The sequence below is a fragment of the Gadus morhua genome, chromosome 15 (assembly GCF_902167405.1).
Source record: "Gadus morhua chromosome 15, gadMor3.0, whole genome shotgun sequence".
Lineage (NCBI taxonomy): Eukaryota > Metazoa > Chordata > Actinopteri > Gadiformes > Gadidae > Gadus > Gadus morhua.
The window spans coordinates 17,700,550-17,715,315 of record NC_044062.1 but is presented as its reverse complement, the minus strand read 5'-3'; the positions used below and the strand labels follow the sequence as shown (position 1 = coordinate 17,715,315).

The following is a 14,766-nucleotide window of genomic DNA, read 5'->3' as shown; positions in this document are numbered from 1 at the left end:
GGCGAGGGGGCGGAGAAGGACGAAACCGAGTGTTGACAGAGAATTCTGAAAGCGCCCAGATGAGAGGAAGAGTTTCCCGAAAATCGACATCGTTTTTTGTGTATGGTTAAACATGACTCAATCATTATAACACCATTTATAGGTCATAAAAGTCGAAAAAGCCTAATAGGTCCCCTTTAAGGAGCAACTTGCAAACTTCATTATTACATTTTCCCCATCGACCAATCGATTGGTGGTAGAGTTGGTTGATTTCCGTCTACCGAGATGTTCTTTGGTTGACTACAGCCCTAATTATCTCAGTCTCACTGAAGTAGACAATGCTATTGTGGAGCTGACACTGTTCACACGTTTGAGATGTTTGAATTTCTTTTATATTTGGATCAAAAAGTTAAAACAAGGATAAAAAAGTTTTGGGCCATTCTTGATACTTGGCAAGCTACAAAGACTATTTTCAGCAAATTGTGTGCTAAGACGGATGCATTAACTATGCCTTTCACATTTTCTCTGCCATTTGCGACCACGGTGACCTTCAAGTCAGTCATTAAGGGGTAAGGATGTCGAGTTAGAACAAAACGAGACAAGAACAAGTTTGGATTATATGTTAGCCACTATCCGGCTGCTCTCACGACAAGGTCATAATCATTATCATAATAATTGGCAGTTGGACAATACCAAATGTCAGTTTTGAGTACTTCTAATGGCTGTCTTCCAAACCTGTGTTGAAAAGGAAAGCTTTTTTTTGGTTGTGTGTTTGGGCTTGCAACAAGACGGAGTACAAAGAGAAGAATATGGCTCGCTATTCCTTTTTGATAGCAGCTACTCATAATCAATTTCTCAGAAGGTGATCCTGAAAGCTTGTATGAACGGTTTACGTAAGGAAAAACACTACATTCTAGATTTTAATCTTCTGAACCGATTAAAACCTCACTCCACGGCAACTTAGCCCTGGCCTTTACATGTCCTCCCTCTTACAGACTTAGTTTTTTCTCCAGTCCGTATGCATTTGTCCATTCTACTCATCTTTTTACCATTTTATAAATTTTTCCTAATTTTATATTCTCTCACGTTCACATTTCTCTCTCTTGCTCTCTCGCTCTCTTGCTCGCCCTCATCCCTCTCTTTCTCTCTCTCCGTCTCGCTAAATCCCCCTTTCTCTCTCCCTTACCGCCTTTTATCTCGTGCGATGATCTATCGGCGTGCGTTTTTCGCTGTTTGGCACTTCTGGCGGCGACTTAAAGCTATCAAAGAAGAAGTGGTTTTGATGTTGGGGGGGGGGGGGGGGGGGCGAGGGATAAATGCCCAGGATGGCCTTGCTCAGCAGCTTCAACGCTTGTTTAGATTCTGTTTGCCCCTCTCGACCCACCGCTGGGCGAACGGCAGCGAGCGCCGGTCTTTTGATGACTTAACAGAGGAGAAAGGAGCGGAGGGAAGGAAGGGCGGAGGGGAGGGGGGGGATGGAGAAACATAACAACTGCCCACAAACAAATAAATAACAGGGCTGCCTTCCTGGGAGAAGGCTTCGAGCTCATGGTCCTGGGCGGCAGGCCCCGGGGGGGGGGGGGGGGGGGGGCTTGGGGAGGATGTGCAGCAGTTAAGAAGAGGAAGAGGGAGTGGGGGGGGTGGGAGGGAGGTGGATGTCAGACTTTTTTCCTCTGGTTGCCTTCAGAAGTCTGCAGCTAATGAGTGCCTGTGGCGTTCAGTTTGGCTCCCCCTGGATCGAGGAGGAAGTTTGGGGGAGGGGGGGGGAGCAGGGTGTAGGGGTGCCCTAGCTAGAACATTTAGATTAGCATTAACATAGTCAGATTCAAACCTTTCTACTTTGGTACCATTTTTGGACGGCTAATCTAGTCTCAAAGGGAGCAGGAAAATGTATTAACACGATAAATGGCCTCTTGGAAGTAAAGACAAAAAAAAAGTGCCAAACGCTGTCTTCTTAAAGGTGCCCATGTGACTAGGCTGTTCCTTTGATTCGGTCGCTTGTTACGCCGTCGCCTTTCATTCCCCCACTTCTAACCCCCCCCCCCCCTTCTGTCCCGGCTGCTCAGTGTATCTGGGTCTGCCTGACCCTCTTCCTCAGGCATGTCATGAGGTATTTCAGCAATTATGTGTTTATTTTTGTGTATTGATGCTGGAAATTATTATCTGTTGCATATGCACAAGAGGAATATTTGGTATTGTATTTAAATTGGAACATGACTTGAAGGCATTTTGTGACCGAAACTATAACTTGGGTTATGGCTTGATGTTTGCATGGCCACATTCATTCAGACAAGGTTATTATTGTTTTTAGAATGTGTTTCTGTCTCGGACAATAACATCAAAGCTGATTTGAGTCTAGCAATTTGGAATGTCTGAGCCTGGTTTGATTAGATTTGGAGCGTTGGCTGCAAATATCTTCAGCCAGTCATGAGAAACAGTGTGGGTTTCAGACACCTGCCCCTCTCCCTTTCACACATGCAACACAGAATTCCTTGGGGGTATAATTGTGGCCACCGAAATACATTTTTACTTCATGGACAAAGTCTGTTCACTGGCTCTCCAAGCCAATGAAGAACATGATTGGCGAAAACAAAAGTGAAGCAAAATAAAGCGAGACGCTTGTTCATCTAGATTTGTGCTTTTCCTCAAACTTGAAATTGCATCCTTAAAGCTAGTGTTGGCATTTTTTTTTACCAATATGTTTGAATTCTATATACCGCGACAGCTATAAAAAAACAAAAAAAACCTGGTTGCTGTCCCAGGCCTCTAATAGTGTGTCTTGGCAGGGTGCTGAGGCTTGGGATGGTGGAGTGACTGGGGAGGGAGACCTGAAGGGAGGGGTGGTATTCTTTTGGTTGGATACTTTCATGGATACATCGTGCTTACTCTGGCTGGTTTCTAAAAATAGCTTGAAAGAGCCTTACTGTGAAACAGGTTCTCAGTCAAAGGTTTAGCTGAGGTTTAAATCGGTAGGCTTCGTATTTGATACACATTGACTTTAATTTTCAGGTGGTGTTTCCTGACGAGATATTTTTTGCATGCACACACCGATGAGGCTTGTGATGGCTCATTTCTCGCCCAAATCGTTTACACGATCATCCCCCGAAGCACTCCGGCACTCCCCCTCTCTATTTTAATATAGCAAGAGATTAGTGCAGGTACAGTAACCCTGTCAATATCACCTGCAAAAACCAACATCCTCTCATCCCCGCTTGTTTTTCATCTGGGGATTTTACTTTGTTGTTCATCGACCAATAGGTTGAGAGAAAGGCAAGCAGACCTCCTTGCACGCTCACTCACTCACTCCTCCACTCACTCACTCACTCACTCATTCCTTCACTCACACGCTCACTCACTCACTCACTCATTCCTTCACTCACAAGCTCACTCACTCACTCACTCCTCCACTCACTCACTCCTCCACTCACTCACTCACTCCTCCACTCACTCACTCACTCCTCCACTCGCTCACTCCTCCACTCACCCACTCGCTCACTCCTCCACTCACCCACTCGCTCACTCCTCCACTCACCCACTCGCTCACTCCTCCACTCACCCACTCGCTCACTCCTCCACTCACCCACTCGCTCACTCCTCCCCTCACCCACTCCCTCCTCCACTCACTTACTCACTCAGGTCAATGTTATCTTAATGGAGGTCCTCCTCTCCACTTAGGTCTGCGACCCCTCTGAGCTTGTGTTGTTCACCTCACCCTGACTCCATTCAGCGGACGCCACAGTGTAACCTGCTGGCATTAATGCCGCTGTAATTCTGAAGCATAGAGGTGATTGCATTTTTTTCCCCACTTGAAGTAATACTATGTTCGCTCTCTCTGGCACGAGCCTACTCACTCTATCTATGAGGGTTTCTTTGCTTTTTTTTTCGTAAGCTCCCATCCTTTTTCTCCAGCGTTGTTCACGGTGAACTCTCTTCCCTCTTCCCTTTTGTTCAGAATCTAACTATTGCTTGGCATTTGGCATCATTTGTTACTATTGTACTAATTTGGTATTTTGTGTCCTGTACCCCTTTGGGTACTGTCAATTCTCTCTCTCGCTGCTGGTTCCTTGGTACTTTGTTATCCCCTTTGAAAATGTATTCATATACATGTATAGGCCTCTATGTATAAAAATAGTTTTCCCATTTCTCTCCCTCTCCTAGCAGAAGTCATCAGAGGTGTCACCTCCCACCACCGTCGCTCAGAGCACTGACAAGAACAGACAGGAGGTGAGTGTGCTGCCCTCTTGCCAGCGTTCTCAGCAGCCCATGAACAGCCAGGCTGCCGCCGCCACCTGCCCGGTCAGGCCGTGGTCTGGTGTAGCCTCGCCACCAAAGGGCATCTGTAGTCTGAATTTGTTCTTAATTCAGGGTCATTAGCGGGGTACAGTTCCCAGTTCAATAGAAAGTGTGTGTGTGTGTGTGTGTGTGTGTGTGTGTGTGTGTGTGTGTGTGTGTGTGTGTGTGTGTGTGTGTGTGTGTGTGTGTGTGTGTGTGTGTGTGTGTGTGTGTGTGTGTGTGTGCCACCTGACCCAGCTGAATCTGTAATTTAAAAGTCCATTGACAACTAATTGCAGATTACTGTATCCACCGGACAGAAAAACATGAATATATCTAGTCATTGGTGGACCGATGGTTATGTGCTTGGTGTTTATTTTTTTCCCCTTTCATTCGTCTAATACCACCTCAAACCAATGCCCGTTATCAAAGTTCCCCAAGTTCAATGGGTTCCGGTGCAGGCAGCACGGTATTCAGCGCACATTCTGTCCCGGAGAAAATTGCAGTGTTTTTGAAGTGTTGACACAAAAGGAGTCATTTTATTTACCATAATCACTACCTTGTGGGCATTAGCTTCCATGCTGGGGATTTTTCTTCCTTCCTTCAGCGTTGACAGCAGTCATTAGCTAAAGCCTGCACCGATACAGCACGTGCAGCGCGGGCTCTTATGCTGTATGAATTGACTCGCGTTAACACCGCTACTCGGTAATAATCCGTACACACGTCTTGTTGTTCTCCCTTCCAAACACATTTACTCATAGCCTCGTACAACGTATCAGCCATCCATTATGTCACTGTGAGTGTGTGTGTGTTTGTGTGTGTGTGGGTGTGCGCGCTGTTACACTGGTGACAGGACGGCTAATAGCAAAGACAAAGAACAAGCAGACGTACACTTGTTTATTCAGACACGTTGGTTTGGGGTTTGGAGCTGATGGTCTGGTGTGTTTGTTTGTGTGTCACTGAATACTTGTGTTTATCAGATACCTTGGCTAACCATTGTTATCAAAACGTGTGTGTGTGTGTGTGTGTGTGTGTGTGTGTGTGTGTGTGTGTGTGTGTGTGTGTGTGTGTGTGTGTGTGTGTGTGTGTGTGTGTGTGTGTGTGTGTGTGTGGTCTCAATAGAGGGAGCAGGAGAAGAGGAGGGAGGAGAAGAGGCGGGATAAGGACTGTGATAGAGCCGAAAGGCCCAACGGCTCAAAGGTACAAACAGCAAAGTCTGGTCCCGGACTTGTTGTGAGAAACACACCACCGTCTTCCTACTGCTTTTCTTCAGCGTTTATCAAGTGCAAATTCAGTCAATTCAAATAGTTTGTTTAATTATGATCATAATCTCAAGTATCGCTGTGGGCTCTCATCATTTTTAAGGCATAATTTGCCTATATACTTCCTACTGAGACCGATCTGCATTTTTCCTCAATGTATTTATTTGTAATCAGCTGTAGTGTTACAGAGTGATGGATCCAACCATGGTGTCAACACAAACGCTGATTCGTCAGACCAAAGAGCCGAGGCTTTTTATAGAGAATGTTAATGTAATCAAGCTAATCAAGTACACCTCATTGATACCATCTGGCTGGGACAGAATAACCCTTATTAGCATCAACCTTTTGTGTGTGTTTGTTTATATAACACAGCATATAAGAAGGCAATTTCAGACATTAGAATATACTTGTCGACACATCAAGTTTTGTGTTTTAAAGGAACAGAATATAATTTAGAATTTTTGTTAATTGGTTTTAATATTTCTTTCAAATGAATAGAATAAGTGTACTATTTAGGCTTGAGTTGGCTTTAAACGCCTCCAACCCATCCTGTGGCTTGTGGAAGAGGTAGAGGCAGAGTCTGTTCTGTGGTGAACAGAGTAGGAGGTGTAAGAGGAGAATTGATGGCGGGTATTAGGCTAGCACAGCGTGGTGACATTTAGCGTGCCTCTTCCCAGGCATTGGGTTGGCGTTGGAAGCATGAGGACTGCTTCAGAAAGGTTCCCTCCTGTGTGGGGGTCCCCTGAGTGGTTACCAGACGGCAAACCACTGAGACGCACACACACACAGGAAACTTTACTGCTTTTTTTTAATGCACATCACTAGGCTATTATAAACGGATACCTATGTCATTTGAATTGATGTTGCTTTGAATGTCTATTCAGGTTACTGTGTGTGTGGTGCTTTGAATGTATATTTGGGTTACTGTGTGTGTGTGTGTGTGTTGCTTTATTTGTATATTAAGGTTATTGTGTGTGTGTGGTGCTTCTAATGTAAATTCAAGTTAGTGTGTGGTTGTGTGCGTGAGTTTTGCTTTGAATGTATATTCAGGTTAGTGTGTGTGTGTGTGTGCGTACTTCAATGAGCGTGTACTTGAATTGCCATAGCGTCTGTTGCTGTGTAAATGCGCAGTGTGAAGGTTATGTGCTGGCTGTGAGTGTTTGAGAAGGAGTCATCATGGGAGCTTTGTGGGTCACGGTTAGTATATTAATATAATCCCGTATCCCATGGAGCACTGGGGAAATTGTGTATTCCTCTCCCGGTGTGAGCACAGAACCTCTGTGGGGAGTGGAAATACTGGCAAAATTATTGCCATCGAGAGAGCTGCATATCCCCCTGATACACTCAATGGGCCACAGTCCTTCATAACTAAAAATATACACTATTCCTCTCCCGGCACCCCCATCCTTTATTCTATGTGTACACTGTCATCACCCCCCCTCCGTCCCCGTGATGGGCTCCTTCCTCACATCGATGCTTCCGCTTCCCCTCGCCTTCATCGCGTGCCTGTTTGTCTTTCGTCGGTCGCCCCTCTCTTATGCTACCCTTTTTCTATTTTTATTGTGATTTAATTAATCCGTCTTTCTCCTCACGTTTCCATGGATTGTCCTATCTGTGCCCGCGTTAAAATCTGTCCGCCTGGTGGTTCGTAATCAGCCATAATAGAAATCATTCATCATTGTCTCTCGGTGGCTCCCTGCGCTAAGTCCTGTGTGTACTCTGCTCAATGATATTCATAGGAATGAACAGATACATGTCATTGGCTTGTGGGTTTTTATTTGGGAAGAAGTCGCTGATTGAAATTGAATTCTGCTGGGAATAGTGAGGACTGTGATGTTGACTGTGACAGATGACATTATTATATTGGACTTGTAGAAAGCTCTTGAGGTCCTTTGGCAAGGCGGTAGTGCTTCCTGTACTAAAAGTGGCGTGTTCCATCCCTGCAACGGCTCTTAGCACTATTTACTACTTTCTACTTCAGTTCCCAGGAGGGCTGTGCATTTATTTTGAAGGGTTCACGTAATGGTGTTTTTGGTTGTTGTTGAGTATTTGTGGCTATCTATTAGGACTATTATGGTTGTTTTTATGCTATAAATTCGAGATAAAGGCAAGATGCCCCGGTGGCCAGCACTTCAGGTAGAAATATCTAAGGCTTTTAAATCCAAAAACACATTGACATCAATTCGCTTTTTCCGAGGTGTTCTTTTTCTTCTCCTAATTCAGAGCTAGGCAAGGGAGTGCTTTAGCAGCAAAAACAATGGTGGTGTGACATCTGATAGAATAAATCATGTTTCATTATCAGAGAATGGGGTTGTGTCCAAATATTGGCTTGGTTGATTGCTTCACAGAGGGCAGCATAATCTGCTTACAAACTAAACACGTTGCATCTTTTTTGGGCGGCCTTTGTTTTATTATTCAAACTCTGGTCTTTTCATTTCATTCTCATTTCTGTCCATCAGATGGAAATGCAACTGGATGGTTATACAAAGCTACTGATGTGTATGTACTCTGTTATCAACTAGGAGTGAAGCTCTGCAGTCACCATGGCCAATCGCCAGGGCCAGAGTCTAGTTAATGTTAACGTAGTTTTAACAAATGATTAAGTACAAATTAAAAGCCACAACGATACATTGCAGAGATGTAGATGATGCAAATAAAACATGTTTTTATTTGCAGGTTTGAATGAAAGAAATATCCTTTTAGTTCAGTTATAATGGTTATGGTGACCTCAATACTTGGTCAGGGAAATGGCAGTACTGTTTCAGAGGACACTATTGCATGCACATAAATATGACACATTCGACACTTGAAATGGTTTGAAAGTGAAATCTCTCATTCATAAGCACTCTTGATTCTGAACAGGATGGGGCCTGACCCTCTCCTCGACCACTCAAAAACACGCACAGACACACGCATATACACACTGCCCTTTGCAAGCATCCAAATCCACTCTCAGATATTGTGGCCAGCAAGCAAAATTAATAAAATTAAATCCATTATTAGCATGCAAGCATTAGCAATTAGGGCTCAGTATGTGCGAAGTATTGTGTGTGTCTGTGTGTCCGTACAAGCTATGCATGTTTGTACGCCTATTTCCTATTTGCTTGTGTACATGTTCAGTGTCTGTGTGTACACTTGTTTACTACGGGCGTGTGTGTAGCGAGCAGACACTTGTTTGGCATGTGCGCACACTGTTAGCGTGTGGGCACGTGTTTTTATTTATGCACACGTGTGGTCTCGAGATCGGTGATTCTTCACGTCCTCTTTCCTTCGCCATATCTGCAGCATCGACGATGAATGCTGCTGTCAAGGAGAGGTTTGGGGGCGTGCAGGCGTGTGGGTGTGGGAGATAGCTGCTGGTACAGAGGTTGTGTGCTGATGTGTTGAAAGCTGTTTAATCTCCAGGAGTGGGCCAGGAAACATGCTGACAGCCATGTTTCGCTGCCGCCTCTCCTCCTTGCCACTTTTTCCCTTTTGCTCTCTGTTGCTCTCACTTGTCGGTCTCGCTCCTCCACGCCGCCCTCTAAACCCCGCTCGCGTTCGTTCCCTCCTGCCGCCTCGCTTGCCGTTTCCGTCCGTCTCTTGTCCATACACCACTACTCTAGTCATGTTAATCATGCTATAGCGTTGATTCTTCTGCTGCTTACATCGTCGCTCTAGGTATTTAGGCAGCCGCGAATCCGCATCTGAATGTGCACTCTTGAATTGCCTGATTGTTTTGAGTCTAGGATTGTCGTTTTCATGTGGGATTTGTTGACGCCATGAAGCATAAAGTCTGCTTTACCCATTTGGCTATGGGCTGGGCTAAAAACAGGCCCATGTTTGAATGAAGAATATTTCTTGTTTTTTTTTCTGCATTCAAAAATTCAGGTGCAGATCAATTTGGTTGTCAAATCTTTACGAACTTGACTCCACGGTTATACAGAACAGTTACTGGAGTTGAAAAAATATGGAAAGTGCTGATGTGCTCACACATCCCGTTTGCTTTGCTTAAGATGAGCGCTTTAAATTGTAATCCTTTATTACATGCCACCTTTTACCATTAGCAATTTGCTACACACACACACACACACACACACACACACACACACACACACACACACACACACACACACACACACACACACACACACACACACACACACACACACACACACACACACACTCTTGTGCGCACACACACACACACACACACACACACACACACACACACTCTTGTGCGCACACACTCAAATGCAACCATGCACTAGACACACTGGCACCTTTTAGTCCTCTTAAATGATAGAGGAAATGAGTGGTAGCTAGACATTTTTCTCCTTTTCCTTGACCCGAAACAGAAGTTCATTTAAGGTCATTATGAATGGCTTTCTTCTGAAGGGAAAGATGCAGTTGCCTGAACATTAGAACGACCAATATTCATAATTATATTCACTTTGAATATGTTGTCAGGCTAGTATTACGGCACTACTCAAAGAGTGGCATCACGTAGCCCTGACATCTGCTGGCATTTGTTTTAATTTTCCGTTAAAGCTGAACTTAAATAGAAGATGATTAAGTTCTGCCTTGAATTCAATTGGCTTTAAAGAGAAATAGGATTGGGTGCAAGGGGAGCAGCAGCATCATCATCGGCATTCTGATGCATGATACATTTGACTATTTAAAATTGTCTGTTAGGAACTATCAGTTTCCTACCAAAACATGTGTTATTAAATCGGTAGTAAGCATCTTCGGTTTTTTTATTTGTATCAGAAATCCTAAATGATTGTTAATGCTGGTGGTCATTTCCATCGTGTTTTTCATGTTGACATAACCACTCAAAGGATGTGGTATGAATCCTGTTAAAAGCAGCTTGTCGTTTTATAAATGATATATTAATTGATGCCTGAAGAAAACCTTGCAGCATCCAAATCGCAAAGGGACTACCATCTCTAATCCCTCTCCGCTCCAGCTCTGCACTTATTACTCATTGTAGCTCCCAGTCCTACAGCAGATAACATTGAGTAAGACTGGAAGCAAGTCAGAGAGATCTGGACAAAGATTGAGTCAAAGGCATTTTCAAGCCAAAGTGTGATGCCTCTGTAATGGATGGTAATAAAAACCACAGAGAACAAAAGTCTCCCCAACCAGCTGTATTTAGATATAGAATCTGGTCGCATAGCTCTGCACCATAAATCATTTGAAGGCTTGAGTATAGGTCCTCATTTATCAAACAGTCTGCTTGGGGGCTGTGTGTGTATGTGTGTAACAATGCATGCATACAACTAGAAGTCTGTCATAGCTGTATATTATATGTAATATATTATACATAATTGATCAACATGGTGTATTTAATTCCATTGAATGAAGCAAGATGAAAGCATTTAGTGTGCCTCTAATCTGCAACACTAAAACTCTGGGATGGGTTTCCTCTATAGAATGCATATTGGACTCAAGGGGATAATTGTATGGGAGTGTTTATTAACAAAGGATAACCACTGAGCATATTGGCCTGCAGTGGTTTTGTAAATATGCTACCAACTGCCAACAACCTCCCCTTGGCAATGATTCACCCATAAGGTAAACAATATTGTATATTCACTATTTGGCAAAACATTATTATAATCAAAGTCTTGAGTCTATCAAATAAATTGGTAATTGGATATAGGATTATACTAGGTGGATGTGTGATGGTGGCCTTTTAACATGCTTGGCAGATGTCTGATATTTGAACATTTGCAAACACTATGTTATCATAATTAAATCTCTAGAGCTCAATTTATATTTGAGCTGAGTTTTCCTTTACTCTTGAACCCAGTGGTACATGTTGAATTGTGTCAATTGAGATCAAGTTATACTGCAAAGCAATTGCCTTGATAACGCCTTCGATATTAAATGTGTCTACAGCAGATGCACTTTAGAGCAATTTACCTTCACAGCAGTGCCTCTGAATCGTTCACTGCATGCTGTTTATGTCCCATGCCAGTCCATTCAATTGCACGCCAAACATTGAACTACATTTTAGTGCCATAAGTGAACCCATCCAGACGCACTGTCAGGTACCTGGATTCCACTAGAAGTCCCCTTGTGGATTATTAAGGTCATCATGTTTCTTGAACGCATTGTGTATGCCATCAAGATGGACGTTTGCAAATATTAAGGAGCCATAGTTGTGTGTATCCCATTAAAAAACATCCAATTGCACCAACAAAACCAAACCCATTTGCCTTTTGACTTTGAAATTGTATTGGTGTGATTTGATACGGAATCAGGTTTGATTGAATTTTGTAAACCGCTAAATACCCAGGCAAAAAGTTGAATGCGACAATGATTTTCATTGAAATGTTTTCTCTTGATGTTTCTCTCTCTCTCATGTGGCTTTTTGAAGATATAAGAATTTGTTGGAATTGTTTTTTAGCAGGGTTTATCAGCTGTCATTTGGCAACTACAGAAAGAAGGCTATGTCCGCAGTTTATCCGTCAACATTTCCTCTTGTGCCTTGCCAAATATGAACATAATAAGATTTTCACTATGAGAACAGCGAATATCGTTGACAATTCTTCCAAAGAGAACTAGAAAATATCTGACATTCTGATCTTGTTTTGCATTCCTGGAAAAGTCAAGAGATAATGGAGCGATTAAGATTCTGTATAGGTCATGGAAGAATGGAGCAACTTGTCTGGAAATGGAGTTTGTCGCATGCAGATTCAGGAAATGTATGCCATTATGGGATGTTGTGAAGGGTTGTTTGGAGGATCCATTCAGATTGAAAATTACAATAACCGCAGCCATGTTTGCTCAGGAGCTTGATGTTAAGTAATATAAGTCATGTTCTGTCAAGTGGTATTTAAATATTAGCAATTAATTATTATACTCCTAGCATGTCAAGTGAGATCAGAGTTTAAATGCATTACTTTTCAAAGAGTTTGCAGATATGTCCAGGTCATTTTAAGCTTCAGTCAATGCTAATCTATCGTGGTTTCAATATTGTTATCAACAAAATCACTTCCCATAACTGATGTATGGCTCAAATACAAAATGCTGATTCCAGCCGAGCTACACTAGTTCACACAGTTGCAAAGCCAGTGAGAGTGGACAGAGCACTGTTTTTGAATGTCTCCCACCCTACTGTAGAGGGGGGAAATCTTACACACTGTGACTTTAATGTTTAGTGAGAATTTTGTTATTTACTTATTAATGCATTTACTTTACTAGCTTAGTGATTTCAAATTGTGGTTTGTTTGTGTGCGTTCAATATTTTTGCGTTTCACCCCGTCTGCTGCAAGGGTGTCTTTGGTTGCATGAGGTTGTCATATCTTCAGCTTTTGGTAAATGTGTACGGACATTTATCACCGCTACAGCTGCAAATGCTCCACAGGCCCATTTCTGAGCCTGTGAAATGTTTGGGGCTTAAAACAACAAAGCATACCCTCAACCCCGCGGGGGGAAGACATTCGGCAGACTTCCTTGATTGTTATCCTATCCGTATTCCTCCTGCAAACACCTAGCAAGGTGTTGAGTTACAATAAAATGATTGTCTCACACTCTCCAGGATGCCTGGCCTGAGATATCTACGGCAATTTGGATCGCACCACACCATTTTGGAAGAGGGTCATCGAAACTTTGACACAAGGGCACGGCCTCTTCCCTGACCCTCACCTGAGCTCAGCAGCGACTGCTGGTTTATACAGCCGAGTTCTGGCCACCGGCCAAGCTTTACGGCCCTTCTGAGGACACGCGGTCAAACACCGTCGAGGGTAATAAGACCAGGATAGAGGTCCCCAGAATAGAAAATTTGATCAATTGCAGCGACAAAACTGTGCTCCAACTCGTGATTTTATGGCCTCCTTTCGATAATGGGCCACTTTCCTGAGTCGAGAGGTGTGTCCTACTCCACGAGTATGGATCGAGCTCCAGCTGAGAAAGTGACCTTTCTCCAAATTGCTTCAAATGTTATCCTTTTGGCGATGGGTATGGCTGCTTGCCATTCCCATCGCCAACCCTATCAATTATGTAATGACAAACCAACCCTCCATAAAGCAAACAGCCCAACAAGTGCGTATCTCACACACAGACGGCACGTGTGCACGTGATAGGGCAGAGAATGACAATAAACCCTGTGTTTGGACGAGCTAAATACTGGCAGAAATGCATACACAGACGGTCACGAGCATGCACAGTTGAATCATAGAGTAAGTGAACCCCTGTTTCAGCATTAATTCAAACACTAAGAGAATTAGAATTCAGAGGCCTAGGATACTCTTTCCGTCGTTTTGTATGAACAGTATAATGTGCGATGTTGTGTATGAAATGCGTCAAACACCATGACTGTAGCAAACGTCCATGCTACTACACGCCACGTAGGCGGCTGCCACACTCCACTTCTTATTGGTCCTCCAGACCAGGGACACAGGCTGGTGGTGTTAAAAATTAAGTTTATTGCAAATGTTTGATACTGAACATGGCAAGGGTGCTCCACTGCCATGCAGGAGATCTCCAGAGTGTGTGTGGTGATGGCTGGTTTAACGTGTGCACACTGATTACTCAATGTGCGACAGGTGTGCAGCCTCACCCAGTCCAAGAGTCCAATCAGACTCCGCCAGGGGAGGCTGCTTTATCCAGCTATCATCTACCCACACTCCCACAATGACGTTATACTATAAATGTCCGAGAAGCTTAACCCTCTCTCGGATATGGACATCAAAATCAACTGCTTGCCACCCAGAGCTCCACAGATCTACAAACATGTCAAACCATGGTGTTATACTAGTGTCCTAAAAGCTTGACCCTCTCTCTGACGTATAAGAGATATTACCACGTTTAAAGTTAGTGAACCCAAACCCAGTGGTAATAGGCTTTGTATGATTGTCAACATGGTAATCTATGCCATTTTTTAAATGTTACTGAACGATAACGAAACTAGGGTGAAATGTTATGTTTTTGTCTCCGCCAAAACTCGGTTCCAAACATAAAAATTGCATTATTTTTGCTGTGTCGAGGTGCCTTTTAGTAAACTCTTTGATGTCACTATAATGCACACCGGCAGTGGGGTGTGATTGGATGTGTGTGTCAAACTGTTATAGTATTTAAATTAACGATGTGTGGGTATATGCAGATGTCACCACATCTGCATAGCTCAATCTGGGCAGCAGTGGATTGTCAAGAGACGGTTCGGCTTTGCGAACACCTGTAGTATAATGCCAGGGTGTTGCGCATTTCATAAACAATACTGCTCTTATTGCACTTCCCTCCTCTCCATCTTCGAGTTTATATATTT

At 43.5% G+C, this 14,766-nt stretch overlaps 1 protein-coding gene across 4 annotated transcripts in view; it reads left to right on the top strand.

The window, feature by feature from the left end:
- The window catches only part of smap1 (small ArfGAP 1), a 73,652-nt gene that overhangs the window by 24,619 nt on the left and 34,267 nt on the right, over positions 1-14,766 (top strand). Inside the window, exons 5-6 of one of the 4 annotated variants that reach the window (XM_030379538.1) lie at positions 4,138-4,203; positions 5,374-5,451. In XM_030379538.1, the coding sequence (XP_030235398.1) occupies positions 4,138-4,203; positions 5,374-5,451 (144 nt within the window). The remainder of the gene's footprint in view (positions 1-4,137; positions 4,204-5,373; positions 5,452-14,766) is intronic. The other 3 variants (XM_030379540.1, XM_030379542.1, XM_030379541.1) reach the window with 3 other exon arrangements.